Raw genomic sequence first — 15,930 nt, 5'->3', positions numbered from 1 at the left:
GCTGAAGAGCAAAGTTTGTGCTAGAGTATCCTTAGTCAGGCGCCTTGCCAGCACAAACTGGGGTGCAACCTTCAGCATCCTGGAAAATTCGGTAAAGGCCCTAGCATATGCACCCGCACAATACTGTGCACTGGTATGGACACAAAGTACTCGCACTCGCAGACTGGATGTGCCCCTACATGAAGCAATGAGGATCATCTCAGGCTGCACCCCACTGTCATTTACCATTTCTTTCTGGGATTCAACCACCCCAAGCCCGTCGTGATAACATCTGTGGAAGACTGTATCGGAAAGCTGCTCAGCCTAACCACCTTCTGCATGACATCCTTTATGAGAAGGAGGCCCCATGCCAGTTGCCCTCACGGAAGCCTCTGCGCCCATACATGGAGAATATGGATGCAGTGAGCAATGCAGCACTAGCTGTCCCAGAAGGACTCCAGCCATACTTTGAGACCAATTGACCACATCCTCCAGGCAACAACCTCCGCAGGAAGACCTGGGTTCAACTGAACAGGCTACGAACTGGTGCTGGTCGCTTCGCAGGCAACGTGAAAAGATGGAGCATTGCAGACACCAACCTCTGTCCTTGTGGTTAAGTACAGACCAACAAACATGTCCTAAGGGAATGTGCTGTGACAGGACCTCCCTGCCCACTATCCCGACTTGATAACTCCCAATTAGAGACTTACCTCACCGATTGCCACTTTTGATTGTTGTAGTTGACATACGAAAGAAGAATGAGAGTTTGTAAAAATATTCTGAAAGTTTAAATGCTGAGTCATGGATCCCAAGCACAAACTGCGGTATTAGGTACATATACTGGAGACGCAAAGAAATGAAGAAGCTGGAATCTCAAGCAAAATCAAACTGTTGGAGTAACTCAGTGGGTCAGGCAGCACCTGTAAATTAATTTGCATTTGCAACAGGCATTGCCCGACATGCAGAGTTAATCCAGCAGTTTGTGTCTTGCTGTATATGCTGTAGGTTTATTGTGAACCCGTATTATAGGTTTATTATGAGTCATAGCTCTCATTCAGAACAAAATACTTGCCTAATACAGTAAAAAAACGTTTTAAATACTTTCTTCACTGAGACAAGAAGTATGTAGTCCACACCATATCTTGTCTATTGATAATGAATTTCAAATTTTACAGTTTTCATATTTTTTTGACTTAACATGTTCCAAAACTGATGTTATATTTTTTACCTTAATACAGTGGAGTGAAAGAGAAAAATTTCATGCTGCACTATGAGGTAATATAACATTTCTCCATTTCAGATTTTCAGCATTAAACATGAATGACAAATGTATTCCTATTGTATGAGGTGCAGTATTTGTAACATGCATCATGATTATCAACCTATGCATTGTTTCCTCCCAGTTATCAGTTAGTGTCAGTTATCTTCAGTCCGATTATTAAAATTAAAATTATTTGCCAGAAGTTTAGAATTCTGAACTGATGAAGATTTCTTGACTTTTATAGCTAATATTTGTTTCTTTTCCTTAAATTTTTATTCCGTGCTTGCCAGAATTTTAATGACATCATATTTGTTTATTTCCAGTTTCCACCTTATGCAACTAATGAAACTGGAAAATTAGTTGGTCAAAATAGGAGAGAACTAGGCCATGGTAAGGAGAATGAACTATTTAGTTCAGTTTCATTCCCTGTTTAATTTCCATAAACATGCTTAAATAACTACAGGTACATTCTGAATGCAAATTTCTTATAACGCTAATTGGATGTGACATGACTAATGAATTGGGGAACAGTATAACATGGATCTAATTGGTTATAACACACATTTCGATGGGGAGCTAAAGAACTACTTAAACATTACTTTGGCAATTGACAAGTAAAAAGAAGCTGTCTTGAGAGGGGGGAAAAGTCTGGGGGGAGGGGAGGAACTGTTTTGCATGTAACCGCCCCACGGTTATCTTGTCTCTAGAATACAGACAGCTAGTTTAACTGGGTCGCCATTGAAACGCTTCTATTGACATTTGTCTAATCATCATTAAATAATATAACATCCAGCATTTAGTATTTTTAGACTACAGAAATAAAAGTAAACTTATAACTATTAAAAAGTCTATTTTGAAAATCCTGAGGGGTGGGGGGGGGTTCTTGGATATTGCAAATCTGAATCTGTCTTAACTCCTAACCCCTTTTCCCCCTGTTGACACAATTGTTTTAATAACACTGCTTTCTATATCGTGAGTTTCTTCAGAACGCAACCAGCACTTTATTGCAGAACTACCTGTATAATACAGTTGCACATTCACTAAAATGTATGTACATTTCAATTTAGGTGCTCTTGCTGAAAAAGCATTGAAATCTGTGATTCCTAAGGAATTTCCATTTACAATAAGGGTAACGTCAGAAGTCCTAGAATCCAATGGTAAGTGACTAAATGGATTATTCACTGATCTGTTCAGTGGCACATTAAAGCCTTTCACTTAAATCTCTTAATCTACCTAAAGTTACAAATGTTCGAAAGCCTTTCATTTACATTATCGAGTTCAAAGTAATTAAAGCTGTACATAAATGCAGGATGCAAGAGGCTGTTGTGAACCAGGAATGAACATAGGTTTAAAGAATTTCTGCGAGTTGCGGAAAGTGCAAACTGACAACATCGAATTGAGACAAATAGGGCATCAAAGAGTCAAATAAATAGGACAACTAACTCTAATAAATCAAATTGAAGGATCGTAGAATTCAATGGATTGGCTACTGTAAATTCAATGCTAAATCAGATGCAGAAAGAAAAGAAAATAGATTAAGGGAAGGATTTGAGTAAGTTTAAACTTAAATTTTAATTTTCAAACAATTTTCAGTACTAGAAATCTTGATTGCCATGTCAAAATAATGTAATTAAAAAGGTTTATGGACAAGTCAAAACTCTGAGCGGAACAGGAGTAGGCCTTTCAGCTTCTTGACCATGCTCCACCATTCCAACGGATTATCACCTTTCTGATCTTAGCAGCCCATGCCGTCAAAGGACTTTAGCCACAAACATTTGCTTAAAGCAGTCTGATGGTGGTGATATAATTTAGTTCCTCTGCAGCATTATTCAGTATTAATGAGTTGAGTTTGCGTCTACTGTGTAAGTACAGCAACTTTACAACATTCAATCCATATCCATGGTGAGCTTTGCAGCCAGATAGATTTTTAACAAAGCTATAAATTAACAATTAACCTGGCAATTCTTGGTTAGGTTTAATTGTGACATAGGGTCTTGTCCTGGAATGTTGATCATCCCTCTTCTTACACAGATGCTGCCTGATCTGCTGAGTCTCTCCAGCAATTTGTTTTATTTTCTCCAGATTATAGCATTTGCGGTCTGCTGTCTCATGTGTTTAAACATGTTTCTTTTTACCTGAAGTAGCTATACCATTAACATGTAAATAATGGTGGATACTATTTTCGTTGTCCATTGTCGTCTTGATGTGTCAGAATAGTTTTTCTCTCATAAGTTATAATTTACCCTCGTATAAGGTGGGAGTGAAACAGAATTGATAGTGGCAGAATCTGGATTATGAAATGCGTGACAGTGGAAAGATAAATATTTTTTTTACTTGATTTCATGCTCTTTCAAATTCCAATACTACATTTCTATATTTAGCTACAAAACAAATGTGTAATTGATGGGGAAAAAAACATGACTACTTTTAGACTATCTTTATGGACCTAAGACTGCTAGTTTTGTAAAAATTGAGAAGTGGAAGTGACAAACTGACAATGCTTATTCACAAAATGCTGGAGTAACTCAGCAGGTCAAGCAGCATCTCAGGAGAGACGGAATGGGCAACGTTTCGGGTCGAGACCCTTCTTCAGCCCGAAGAAGGGTCTCGACCCGAAACGTCGCCCATTCCTTCTCTCCTGAGATGCTGCCTGACCTGCTGAGTTACTCCAGCATTTTGTGAATAAATACCTTCGATTTGTACCAGCATCTGCAGTTACACTAACTGACAATGCTTACATATGTTCTTTTTAAGATCTCAATAGGGTGTGAGTTTGTGATGTTTGAAGTTCAATTGTCTGCTCTCATGAATGTTTTTTGTATTCATCTTTAATTATAGGTTCATCTTCAATGGCATCAGTATGTGGAGGAAGTATGGCATTGATGGATGCAGGTACATTTTGAATATTTTCAAGTTGGACAATTTACTTTTTGTGGAGCCTTTATAGTTTCAGAAGTTCCTTTATGACAATTCTTTGCCTTGTAAAAGGCCTAGTAAATCTATAATAAATGCTGCTTGATATTATCAAACATTAGTGACCATACGCGGGTCCGATGCACTGAGGACAACATTACAATCTAATTTAATTCTGTTTTATTTCTCCATCTAGGTGTTCCGATATCAGCTCCTGTGGCTGGTGTGGCTGTTGGCCTTATCACAAAGACAAATCCAGAGAGTCCTGACAGCATTGAGGATTACCGTCTTTTGACTGATATTTTGGTTGGTCCTCAAAGAACTATTGCAGCATTACATGTGTACATTTGGTTTATATTGCCTTGTATGCACGCTCATTCACAATAATTCAGCATATTACTTTTGCAGGGTATTGAAGATTATAATGGAGATATGGATTTTAAGATGGCAGGTACCAGCAAAGGCATTACAGCTTTGCAGGTAAATGTAATGTTTGTTCCGTAAATGTAATGTTTGTTCCATTCATTGTCATGTGAGCACCATCATTCAACAAAACCCTCTCGAAATCTGATAAATGGTCATTAGACATTTTTTATTGGAAAGATCATTGATCTGCCATGTTAACCTCTATCTCCAGAGATGCTACTTGGCCAACTATTTTCAATATCTTTTGATTTTAATTTTGCCCTCCATCACCATTCCTCAGATATTGAAAAGATGCAGAATTTCTAAATAATTATTTATGGGAATTTAATAGCATCTTGATTTTTTTTTTTTTTAAAGTAAATCAAGATGACCAAGATGTGACATCTAGATATCAGAAAATAATCCCCTTATTGAACTTGGGAAGATAAATGCTCATCAGGATAGGATCCTAAGCACTATCAATGCACTTTAAAAAAATAACTTTTATGACATCATCGCAAAAGTAACATTATGACAAAAGCTATTTTAACCCAATTTTATTTGTGTCATTATTTAAGAATTAATCCACTGCTTTACTCATAGTCCTGGAATTATAAGGAACAAGCAAAATGTTGGAGGAACTCAGCGAGTCAGGAGCATCTGTGGAGGGCCTTCTGGCTTCCCTCCACAGATGCTGCCTGATCCGCCGAGTTCCTTCAACACTTTTCCTTTGCTCAAGATTCCAGCATCTGTTATTAACACGTAATTGATAGGAATGTCTTATTCCTCATGCAAAGATCAACATAATTCTTCCAGCAATAGGACATAACAACACACAGACCTGCTAAGTGTTGGCAGATCATGCAGATTAATAACTATCAATCATTATTATAAAAAACAACTGCCTCCTTTGGATGTTACCTACAGTCTCAGTTTATCCTCGCCTGGAGTACTGTGTGCAGTTTTGGTCTCCAAATTTGAGGAAGGATATTCTTGTTATTGAGGTCGTGCAGCGTAGGTTTACTAGGTTAATTCCCGACATGGCGGGACTGTCATATGTTGAAAGACTGGAGCGGCTAGGTTTGTATACACTGGAATTTAGAAGGATGAGAGGGGATCTTATCGAAACATATAAGATTATTAAGGGGTTGGACATGTTAGAGGCAGGATCTTGTTCCCAATGTTGGGGGAGTCCAGAACCAAGGGCCACAGTTTAAGAATATGGGGTAGGCCATTTAAAACGGAGATGAGGAAAAACTTTTTCAGTAAGAGTTGTAAATCTGTGGAATTCTCTGCCTCAGAAGGCAGTGGAGGCCAATTCTATGAATGCATTCAAGAGAGAGCTAGATAGAGCTCTTAAGGATAGCGGAGTCAGGGGGTATGGGGAGAAGGCAGGAACAGGGTACTGATTGAGAATGATCAGCCATGATCACATTGTATAAGAAAATAACTGCAGATGCTGGTACAAATCGAAGGTATTTATTCACAAAATGCTGGAGTAACTCAGCAGGTCAGGCAGCATCTCGGGAGAGAAGGAATGGGTGACGTTTCGGGTCGAGACCCCTCTTCAGACTGATCATTGAATGGTGGTGCTGGCTCGAAGGGCCGAATGGCCTACTCCTGCACCTATTGTCTATCCTCATTCCTTCCTTAATATGTCCTATGGTGATTGCTATTTCAATGTAATTCCACCAAAATTTGTCCTATAAAACACATAACCCAAAGCTTTTTCATATTATAAATACATCTAGTAAGTAAAGAAAGAACTCCAGTTTATATATCAATAATTTCAACGGTGAAGTAAAGTGAAGTAACTAATATTGTGGGAAATCTCTGCAGAGAATTTGTTCACTGCAAGTTCACACAATCAAAGATGAAATAATTACCAGGTTGTCCATTTTTTAAGAGATATAAGCCTTGGATGTTACCAAAATGATCTCCGTTACTGTAAATAACGTTGTAAATATTTTTACTTTCACCCGAGAATGCGTAGATTAAGTTTAACATCTTATCTTGGTCTGGCTTCAAGGCAAGAGTCATTAACACCATTAATGTGTCTGTGGTGTTGAAACGCTTTTTATTACTGTTAGCATAGACACATTCTACTGTATATCATCTTAGATGTTCAACTGAAAAAAAAAACTTTGTTTCTTTAGGCAGACATTAAAATAGCAGGATTGCCATTGAAAATTGTGATGGAAGCTGTACAGCAAGCTACGGGTAAATTATATCTCCACCTTGCCTTATAACTCCAAATTTAATTATATTTTGCACTGTGTCAATATTCCTTTTCTTTTTAAACAAGTTGCCAAGAAGGAGATTTTGAGCATAATGAATAAAGTGATTGCTAAACCCAGAGAGAAGAGGAAAGAAAACGGGCCTGTACTCGGTAAGATTAATGCTGAGCTTCATGATTGTGCATTTAAACCTAAAAAGACACTTTGCTGCAACATAAATAATAGTGAATACTTGGATAATTCTCTACATGTGATGCTCTGAGGAATACCATGTTCCTGCATCAGTTCCATCCATAGTCAAAGACATCAGTCACAAATGTAAAATTCAAGAATTTTTCCATATTTATGAGTGTATTTTTAACTTTGATTAATTGATCAAATTAAACAATTGCTCCCTTTTAGTTGATGTCCCTAAAATTAGATTGAAATCTATTTAATCTTTGAAAGACGTGCTGGCCCAGCTGAAAAACATCATAAACCCCCTGCTGGACCCCCTGCAGTTTGCATATAGGGCCAATAGATCGGTGGATGACGCAGTCAATCTAGGCCTGCACTTCATCCTGCAGCACCTAGACCACAAGGGGACCTATGCCAGGATTCTGTTTGTGGACTTTAGCTCTGCTTTTAACACCATTGTGCCAGAGCTACTACACTACAAACTCTCCCAGCTGACTGTGCCTGAACACCTCTGTCAGTGGATCATCAACTTCCTGACAGACAGGAAGCAGCATGTGAGGCTGGGAAAGCACATCTCGGACCCGCAAACCCTCAGCCTAGGCTGCATACTCTCCTCTCTCCTTTACTCTCTCTACACCAATGACTGCACCTCCACAGACTCCTCTGTCAAGCTCCTCAAGTTTGTGGATGACACTACCCTGATTGGACTGATCCAGGATGGGGAGGAATCTGCCTACAGAGGGGAAGTGACACAGCTGGCGTCCTGGTACCATCGCAACAACCTGGAGCTCAATGCTCTCTAGACAGTGGAACTAATTGTAGACTTTCGAAGAGATCCCCCTCCCCTCCCCCCACTCACCATCAACAACACCATAGTCACATCTGTGGAGTTATTTAAGTTCCTTGGAACCATCATCTCCAGGGACCTTAAATGGGAGGCCACCATCGACTCCACAGTCAAAAATGCCCAACAGAGGATGTACTTCCTGCGGCAACTGAAGAAACACAATCTGCCACAGGCAATGATGGTCCAATTCTATACTGCTATCATTGCGTCCTCCTCATCTTCTCCATCATGGTCTGGTTTGGCTCAGCCACCAAGCACGACATCTAGAGGCTGCAACGGATTGTTCGTGCAACCTTCCCCCCCATTGACGAACTTTACACTGCAAGGGCCAGGAAGCGAGCGGGCAAGATCATCTCTGACCCCTCTCACCCTGGCCACAAACTCTTCGAAGCACTTCCCTCTGGAAGGAGCCACAGCCAGACATAAATACAGCTTTTTTTTTTCCACGAGTGATAGTTCTACTCAATAACCAAAGTCTGTAGTCTCTTTTTTGCTCTGGTTTATTTTCACCCACATGTTTAATGTTGTGTCCTTATTGTTTTGATGTGGTTATGCTTTATTCTTAATTGTTAGCTGTATGTTTGTGTTGTCATTTGTGAGCGGAGCACCAAGGCACATTCCTTGTATATGCATACTTGGCCAGTAAACGTATTCATTCATTCATTCATTCATTCATTAAGCTTATCAGTGTTGGCAAATTGTAGTTCTCTAATCTGACACTGGTAGTTGGGATTCGTATATTGTATGAAGGAACACTTTATTTCTGCATTTTGACAGGCACAACAACATTGAATCTATCTTTAACGATCTGCATCACACCCAAGTTACTGAACATCTAAGTTACTGAACAAAGAAACAATGCAAAAAAAGGGGGGGATTAAATCACACTAGTATTGGACCTTTCAATGGCAATTATTCCCTTGATCTTTCCAAAGTTATTTTGCTGATTAACCTAACTGCTAAGATTCTGATTAATTTTCAACACGAACCATAAACTTCCTCTCAGCTGATTATTTTGATTTTTAGTTTCAGCTGCCAAATCTGGAAATAAATGAATCCTGACAATTGGGAAGTTTACTTTTATTTACATATATCTTTCAGAAACTGTGCAGGTTCCATTATCAAAAAGAGCCAGATTTATTGGACCAGGCGGTTACAATCTTAGAAAACTTCAGGCTGAAACTGGTAAGCACGGTATTATGAAAATAATTTTGTTTCTTGACATAATAATCCAAAGTCATGTGCACGATAAGAGTAGATGAATGCCAAGCCTAGAGGACAGAATACTGGCAGAATATTGCTTTTGAGAAAACATCTGAAGTAGTATTGATAGAAAGGGATCCAAGGAGTGAGAAATACCAGAATGGTAGGTTGCTCAGGCAATCATGCATGAAAAATTAGCATGTTTGTATAAAAATGCCACTTGTCTGCCAAAGAGGGGAGTCATGGAGATACTTTAAAGTAAAGGCTTTTAAGAATAGTAGGCTGAAAATCAGGTGTAGGTCCAGGTTCGTCCAAATACCAAGGTTTTGCAAAGTATTGTTCATATTGGCCATTAGCCAAGGAAAGGAGCAAGTTTCGGGTTGCTCCCATGATTGCTATTTTAATTGTATTATATTGGGATGGATAAATTGACAAATTCAATTGGATTGCAGAGGTGAAAAGAGATGATAACTAGTTGGAGATGAATATTAGCAGCATTAACATGGCAGCTGACTTTACAATTACACACTTTTCACCAAAGGGAAATGGACACCAAATGGAAAGGGCAAATAGAAAAGTAGCTTAGAGATAATTCTTTGGTGAAATGCAAGAAACTGCAGATGCTGCAATCTTCATCAAAAAAACAAAGTGCTGGAACAACTCGGCGGATCAGGCAGCATCTTTGGAGGGTATGAACAGATGATGTTTCAAGTTGGGACCCTTTATCAGACTAGGGGTTAGGTTTGTTTTTTGGGGATTTACTTTCAATCACCAGCATCACATCCAATTGGCAGAAACAAAGGATTAAAGAGGTTTTCTGTGGACTGAATAGTCAATCATGGATCTGACACCTTGTTATATGACACTGGAAATGTTTTGTTTCTGTGGAAGAAAAGCTCCAGATGGACTAATGATCATAGTTGGTAGTATCATTGTATCATTGTGTTTGCTACTCAGCAATTCCATCGTAACAAACTATAATAATTTCCAAATTTTGGATTAATTTTGGTTGCCATTACTTTTTTAGTAATTTTTTAAAAAAATTATCCCAAAGGTGTTACAGTATCTCAGATTGATGACGAGACCTTTTCAGTGTTTGCACCAACTTTAAATGCGATGCATGAAGCGAGTGAATTAATTAATGAACTCTGCAAGGATGATGTAAGTACAAACATAAAGTTACATGTTAGACTATTTTTTTTGCCTACTTCATGCTGTATTAAAACAAATTGTGATTTTTTTTTTGTTACTTTATTCCACAGCAAGAACAGCAACTAGAGTTTGGAGCAGTTTATACTGCCACCATAATTGAAATACGGTAAATCTATAAGGTGGAAATCTAGCCTTATACTACATAAGCAGAGGTTATAAGTGCTGAACATAACCTATAATTTTGTATTTTGTTTCAAATGAAGTTAACAGGAAATATAAAATATCTAGTTTGTAGCCCCAAATGATATAAGTTTAAGATTAATGATTATCAACACCATGGCGGCACGGTAGCGCAGCGGTAGAGTTGCTGCTTTACAGCGAATGCAGCGCCGGAGACTCGGGTTCGATCCTGACTACGGGTGCTGCACTGTAAGGAGTTTGTACGTTCTCCCCGTGACCTGCGTGGGTTTTCTCCGAGATCTTCGGTTTCCTCCCACACTCCAAAGACGTACAGGTATGTAGGTTAATTGGCTGGGTAAATGTAAAAATTGTCCCTAGTGGGTGTAGGATAGTGTTAATGTACGGGGATCACTGGGCGGCAAGGACTTGGAGGGCCGAAAAGGCCTGTTTCCGGCTGTATATATATGATATGATATATGATATGATATGATATGAAATCTTTGAAGCACTTCCCTCTGGAAGGCGACTCCGGACTGTCAAAGCAGCCACAGCCAGATATAAAAACAGTTTTTCTTCCACGAGTAGTAGTTCTACTCAATAACCAAAGTCTGTAGTCTCTTTTTTGCTCTGGTTTACAACCATTCAGAAACCTTGATTGTTCAGTATCTGGATGATAGGTGATGTTTTGGTAAATCCCTTGAAATTCAGCAGGCCCATGGTTCCTGGGCTTCCTCGAAACATGTGGATATGTTCATGAGGATATTTATTATAAAAGTGCATAACATCTAAAAAAGTGAATTCAAAACCTTGGTGGGATATTAAGAGGAATAGCATTCAATAGTTCAGAAAAAAAAATCTGTCTGTCCAACATCACCAAAGCCCTGAGAGTGCTGGATTGTCAGAGATTTACCATAAACATTTCAAATTGTTCAATCCTTCTGCTGCAGGTTCAGTGTTTAATTGTTGTGAAGCCAGATCTGAAATTAGATTCCATCTGAGCAATATAATCTGCACCCTCAGAAGGCTACACCTTTTTTTTTTTTCTTTATTGAAGTAGCAGTTTGATATAATTATCAAATTGCTAACAATCTGTCCTGTAAGTCTTCACTTAAATTCTACTTTGAATCTGCTCAAATTATTTTCATCTCAGTACATAATAGCAGGTTCCATTCTTGATGTAACAGTTTCCATTTTTTTTTTACTTATACAGGGACATTGGAGTTATGGTAAAGCTATATTCCAATATGACTCCAGTATTATTACACAATTCACAACTTGACCTCAGAAAGGTAAGAACGTTGTATCTAAATATAATACATTTAATCAGCTTTTGTAAAGTGGAACTTGTGTACAAACTCATAAAATATGTAGCAGTCCATGAATTTTATTAATTTGTTGTAGTTATAAAGGCATCAGTTATAACAGCCACTCAATGGTAAAGTAAAATTTTGTTTTTCAATTTCTAGATAAAGCATCCAACTGCAATTGGTTTGGAAGTTGGACAACAGATTAAGGTATTTTGTTTTGTAGAAGCTTCTCATTGAGAACATTTGTGCAATTTGGGATAATTGATCGATAATTTGTCACAGATTATTCTTGCTTACCAGTCCTTTGTATTCCAAACGTACCATAATATACATTAACTATTGAAATATTTTATTATATGGTTAATATTTATTTTCCATAGTCCTGTGTAATGTTGGAGATAATCGGCAACAAAATGGATCTGAGGAGTCAGAATAAGATGGGAATGATGAGGAAAGTGGAAATGGAGTGATATTGGACATTAAGCAGTTTTAAAACTATCATAGTAATCACGTTGCTGGTAATACAACATTGTTGTGAGGGAGGTGGCAGACAGATGGATAAAACAAATATTTCAGACATATCAAAAAATTGTATGATAGGAATGAGGCCAAACAGCTTTTTATGTGGTTCAGTCTTGTATTAAAAGCTGACAGAGAAATACTGATACAGGACCCAGAATAGTAGATGGGAAATAGTAAGAAGTATTATAGGTTGTGGCATCAGGGATGACACTCGGTGCGACACAGACCACACCGACACTTACAGTAGAGTTAATTTGCCTATATTTTATTTACAGTGATAAGAAAGTCTAACACTGCATGAGGCACTCTCCCTTGCCTTCAGGGTGCATGTGTGGTGGTAATGATGATCTTGGGGTTGTCTTGGCAGCTCAGTCCTGGTCTTGGAAGGAGGGGGCTTGCCAATCTCAGACTTTTTCCTGCAATTCACCTTTGCCTCGAGGGGGGGGGGGCACTGTTGATCTTGTGTTTATCTTAGTGGCTCAGCTTTGGGCTCGAAGAGGTGACACTGGCAGTCTCTGGATTATCTAGGCGGCTGTTTTTGTCTCTGTGTGCGGGCGCAGTCCTTCGTTATCCATTGGCAGCAAGAGGCACTGGCGTCTCAGACTTGCCCCAGCTACATCGCCTCAGTAGAGGCGTTGGCTGTCTTGGGCTTCTTCCTGGCAGTCCAGTCTTGACCACACGGTGGCGATGGTGGTCTTGGGTTTTTCCCCGGTGTCTGGTTTCCTCAAACGTGCAACACGGGAACACTGCTATAAGGGAGGCACTAATGCAATTTAAGATTGGCATTGAAGAGCAGGAATGACTTATGAATTGGAATAGAAATAGATGTATTTGTGTTGTGTCTCGCACAAAAGTGGCACAATAAATTACTATACCTCAAAGAAGCTTCCAGGCGCCAGTATGGGCCTGAATGTTATATTCTAGGCAGAGCATCAGGTTCTTTTTCGCCTTATAATTCAAAACAGCCTTTTAGCTGAGATATCAGATGACTGGAACAGCACTCTACTACAATTGCTCTACAGTGGCAGTACAGGGTTGAATGAAGTCCAAGTAAGTGATCTTTCATTGAAACAAATTGAGAAAAAATATTAACTCCGTTATCCCACAAAAAAACAGATTCTTTTCAGGGGAGAAAACAACCTCAAGTTTGCTAATTACAAGCAGATTGTTATTACTGAGTTAATGATCCCACATGATAACGCTTTCAATAAGGAGCAAAGGAACCATAAAGTTTCAACTAAATGTGCAAAATGTAATTGTTATCTGTGCAAGTCTTGACTGATCACAATATAAAATCTAGGTTAAAATTAATGGAATAAAATATTTCCTTTTTAAAACAGGTGAAATATTTTGGCCGTGACCCAACAGATGGAAGAATGAGACTCTCCCGCAAAGTCTTACAATCTCCAGTTACAACAGTAGTTAAAAACCTGAGTGACAAAAACAGCATTGTAGTAGGGGAAAGAGATTCTGCATCATCCAGTGCCTCCTCGTAACCACATGCAAATTGTCTAAGCTCACGGTAAAACTTTAAATCATCTAACAAAAAAATCTTTAATCTCAACAGGCATTTCTTTTAAAATATGAAAATAATTGTAAAATATGTATATTTTCTACATTTGCTTGCTCAACCTTTATTTACATTTCCTTAAATGATTTTGTTCTTGAGAAATTTAGGTATCATGTTTTTATGTAATAAAATACTGATATGGGAAAGTTTGATTGGGTTTATTGTGCTCATTGCCAAAATACCAAGGAAATAAAAAGATTAAGATGAAGCAAAAATATTTTTTTTGTCATTTGTTTTTTTTAAATTTCAACTGATAGCTGGATTTTTTTGCCAGGCAGTTTTAATCTACCAGCTAAAATCCAAATAAGGTAGCTGGATATAAATACAAATATTAATTTTGGAAATGGCTTTAAGTCAAGTAAAGTTGCAGGGAATGGTATAATTGAATTTCAGATGGAGAATGGATGTTGGAAATCGGATAAAATGTTTTAGGGACATCCAAAAATTGTCTGGATATGACTAGGAAAAAATAAACTATTTTTCACATGTAGAGCATTATCACTTTTAAAGCATAACAGGGATGCATTATAGAATATAGTGCCATGGTATTGCACCTGCAGAGAAAGTGCAGATTAAAAAAGAAAATGTGCAGTGAAGTAAGTGTGAGATCGGGACTATATCCTTAGCTTATGAGAAGTCCATTCAATAGTCTGATAACAGTGGGGAAAACTCTGTTCCTGATTCTGGTGGCATGCCCTTTGAAGCTTTTATATCTTCTGTCAGATAGAAGAAGTGGGAAGTGAGAATAACCAGGGTTTTAAGTAGTCTTTGATAACCTTGGTTGCTTTTCTTAGGCAACATGAAGTGTAGATGGAGTCAATTGGGGGGTTGCTGAAGGATGGGGTAAAAATTGAGGAGGAGGTACTGGATAGGCTAGTTATGCTTATGCTTAAAAGTCATCGGTCCAGACTAGACGTAGCCTGGGTTTATTGTGCGATGGGTGGAAGAGGAGTGCGAGAGGTGCAAAAGGCTTGCAAATATTTTTTGATCCTCCAAGGAAACGAGAGAAATGCCTGAAAACTGACAAAATGAATGTAAGGACATTAGATGCAATTTCCAGCCAGGGAACTTGGCCTCAATTCTGGCAAAGGTTTCGGAAACGATGAACAAGAGAAAATAATTAAAAGGCACCACGAGAAGTTGGAATTAATAATGGAAACCCTGCATGGATGTGCTAATGTTTGACTAACACAATTAATTTTTTTGATGAAGTGACAGATAAAGTTGATGGAAGGAATACAGTGGAAGCAGTCTGAATTTTCTGACTTTGGTGATTCATTTTTTATAACAACAAGTAGTCGGATAGTAGATATCTAGAATTAGTTGCCAGAGAAAGAAGTTGAGGCAGGTGCAATAACATTTAAAAGACATTTGGACAGGTATTTCCATGATTAGGAAAGGTTTAGAGAAACTTGGGCCAGGGCAAATGGGAGGAGCTTGGTTAGGGCATTTCAGTCGACAAGGATGAGAATGGCCGAAGGGTCTGTTTCCATACTCCATGAATATGACATTTGTTAATTTGGACACAAAAAGCTGATTAATAACATTTGAGACCTATCTAAATAGGGACAGCACAGTTTGGAAATTGAGTAGTGGTTAAAACATTATTTGGACTGGCAGTTGGACAGGGCTGTTTCCCAAGGGCATTGCTTGGCACACTGCATCATCTGATACAAATTTAAGACTTGTAGGGTAAAATCCCCAAATTTGCAGATGCAAAGCTTGGAAATATTATGTTCCTCATTCATCATAATAGACTTAAAAAAGACAGTTTGATTGAGTGGGCAGAAAAGTGGTAAGTGAAATTAAATACAGAGGTGTGTGAAGTGGTACATGGGTAGAAAGAAAAAGAGACATTGTCGACTAAATGGTTCAGAAGGGTCTGCAAGAACATGGAGTCCTGCATGTTTACTGTATGTTGATAAATCCTTAAGTGACAGAACCTTTGAGAGAGTAGCAAGTAACGCTTCTCGGCCTTTTGGCTGAGATCAAGTGTAGAAAGAGCAACCTGTTCTTATCGGATACAAAGTATCTGTTCCTATCAGAGCAGTATCTGTATCTGAGCTTTGTGGAGTTGTGGACAAGGATCGCGGACGAGGATCGTGGATCAAGGACGGATTGAATCGGAGGTCACGTCAGTGACCAGGAGTCTGGCTTAGGGGTGGATCCATGCTGGT

General features: G+C 38.6%; 1 protein-coding gene across 1 annotated transcript in view; it reads left to right on the top strand.

The window, feature by feature from the left end:
• Positions 1-13,956, top strand: part of pnpt1 (polyribonucleotide nucleotidyltransferase 1) — a 43,950-nt gene extending 29,994 nt beyond the window's left edge. Inside the window, exons 15-28 of the mRNA XM_078405791.1 lie at positions 1,218-1,254; positions 1,564-1,630; positions 2,308-2,397; positions 4,079-4,132; positions 4,350-4,459; positions 4,562-4,633; positions 6,715-6,778; positions 6,864-6,947; positions 8,921-9,004; positions 10,077-10,183; positions 10,285-10,340; positions 11,565-11,643; positions 11,821-11,868; positions 13,524-13,956. Coding sequence (XP_078261917.1) covers positions 1,218-1,254; positions 1,564-1,630; positions 2,308-2,397; positions 4,079-4,132; positions 4,350-4,459; positions 4,562-4,633; positions 6,715-6,778; positions 6,864-6,947; positions 8,921-9,004; positions 10,077-10,183; positions 10,285-10,340; positions 11,565-11,643; positions 11,821-11,868; positions 13,524-13,679 — 1,108 coding nt within the window. The 3' untranslated portion in view covers positions 13,680-13,956. The remainder of the gene's footprint in view (positions 1-1,217; positions 1,255-1,563; positions 1,631-2,307; positions 2,398-4,078; positions 4,133-4,349; positions 4,460-4,561; positions 4,634-6,714; positions 6,779-6,863; positions 6,948-8,920; positions 9,005-10,076; positions 10,184-10,284; positions 10,341-11,564; positions 11,644-11,820; positions 11,869-13,523) is intronic.
• The last annotated feature ends 1,974 nt before the right edge of the window (positions 13,957-15,930 follow it).

This window comes from Rhinoraja longicauda, chromosome 9 (assembly GCF_053455715.1).
Source record: "Rhinoraja longicauda isolate Sanriku21f chromosome 9, sRhiLon1.1, whole genome shotgun sequence".
In the NCBI taxonomy this organism is placed as follows: Eukaryota; Metazoa; Chordata; class Chondrichthyes; order Rajiformes; family Arhynchobatidae; genus Rhinoraja; species Rhinoraja longicauda.
Note: the sequence above shows the minus strand (reverse complement) of the source record. Positions and strands in the feature narration are given on the sequence as shown.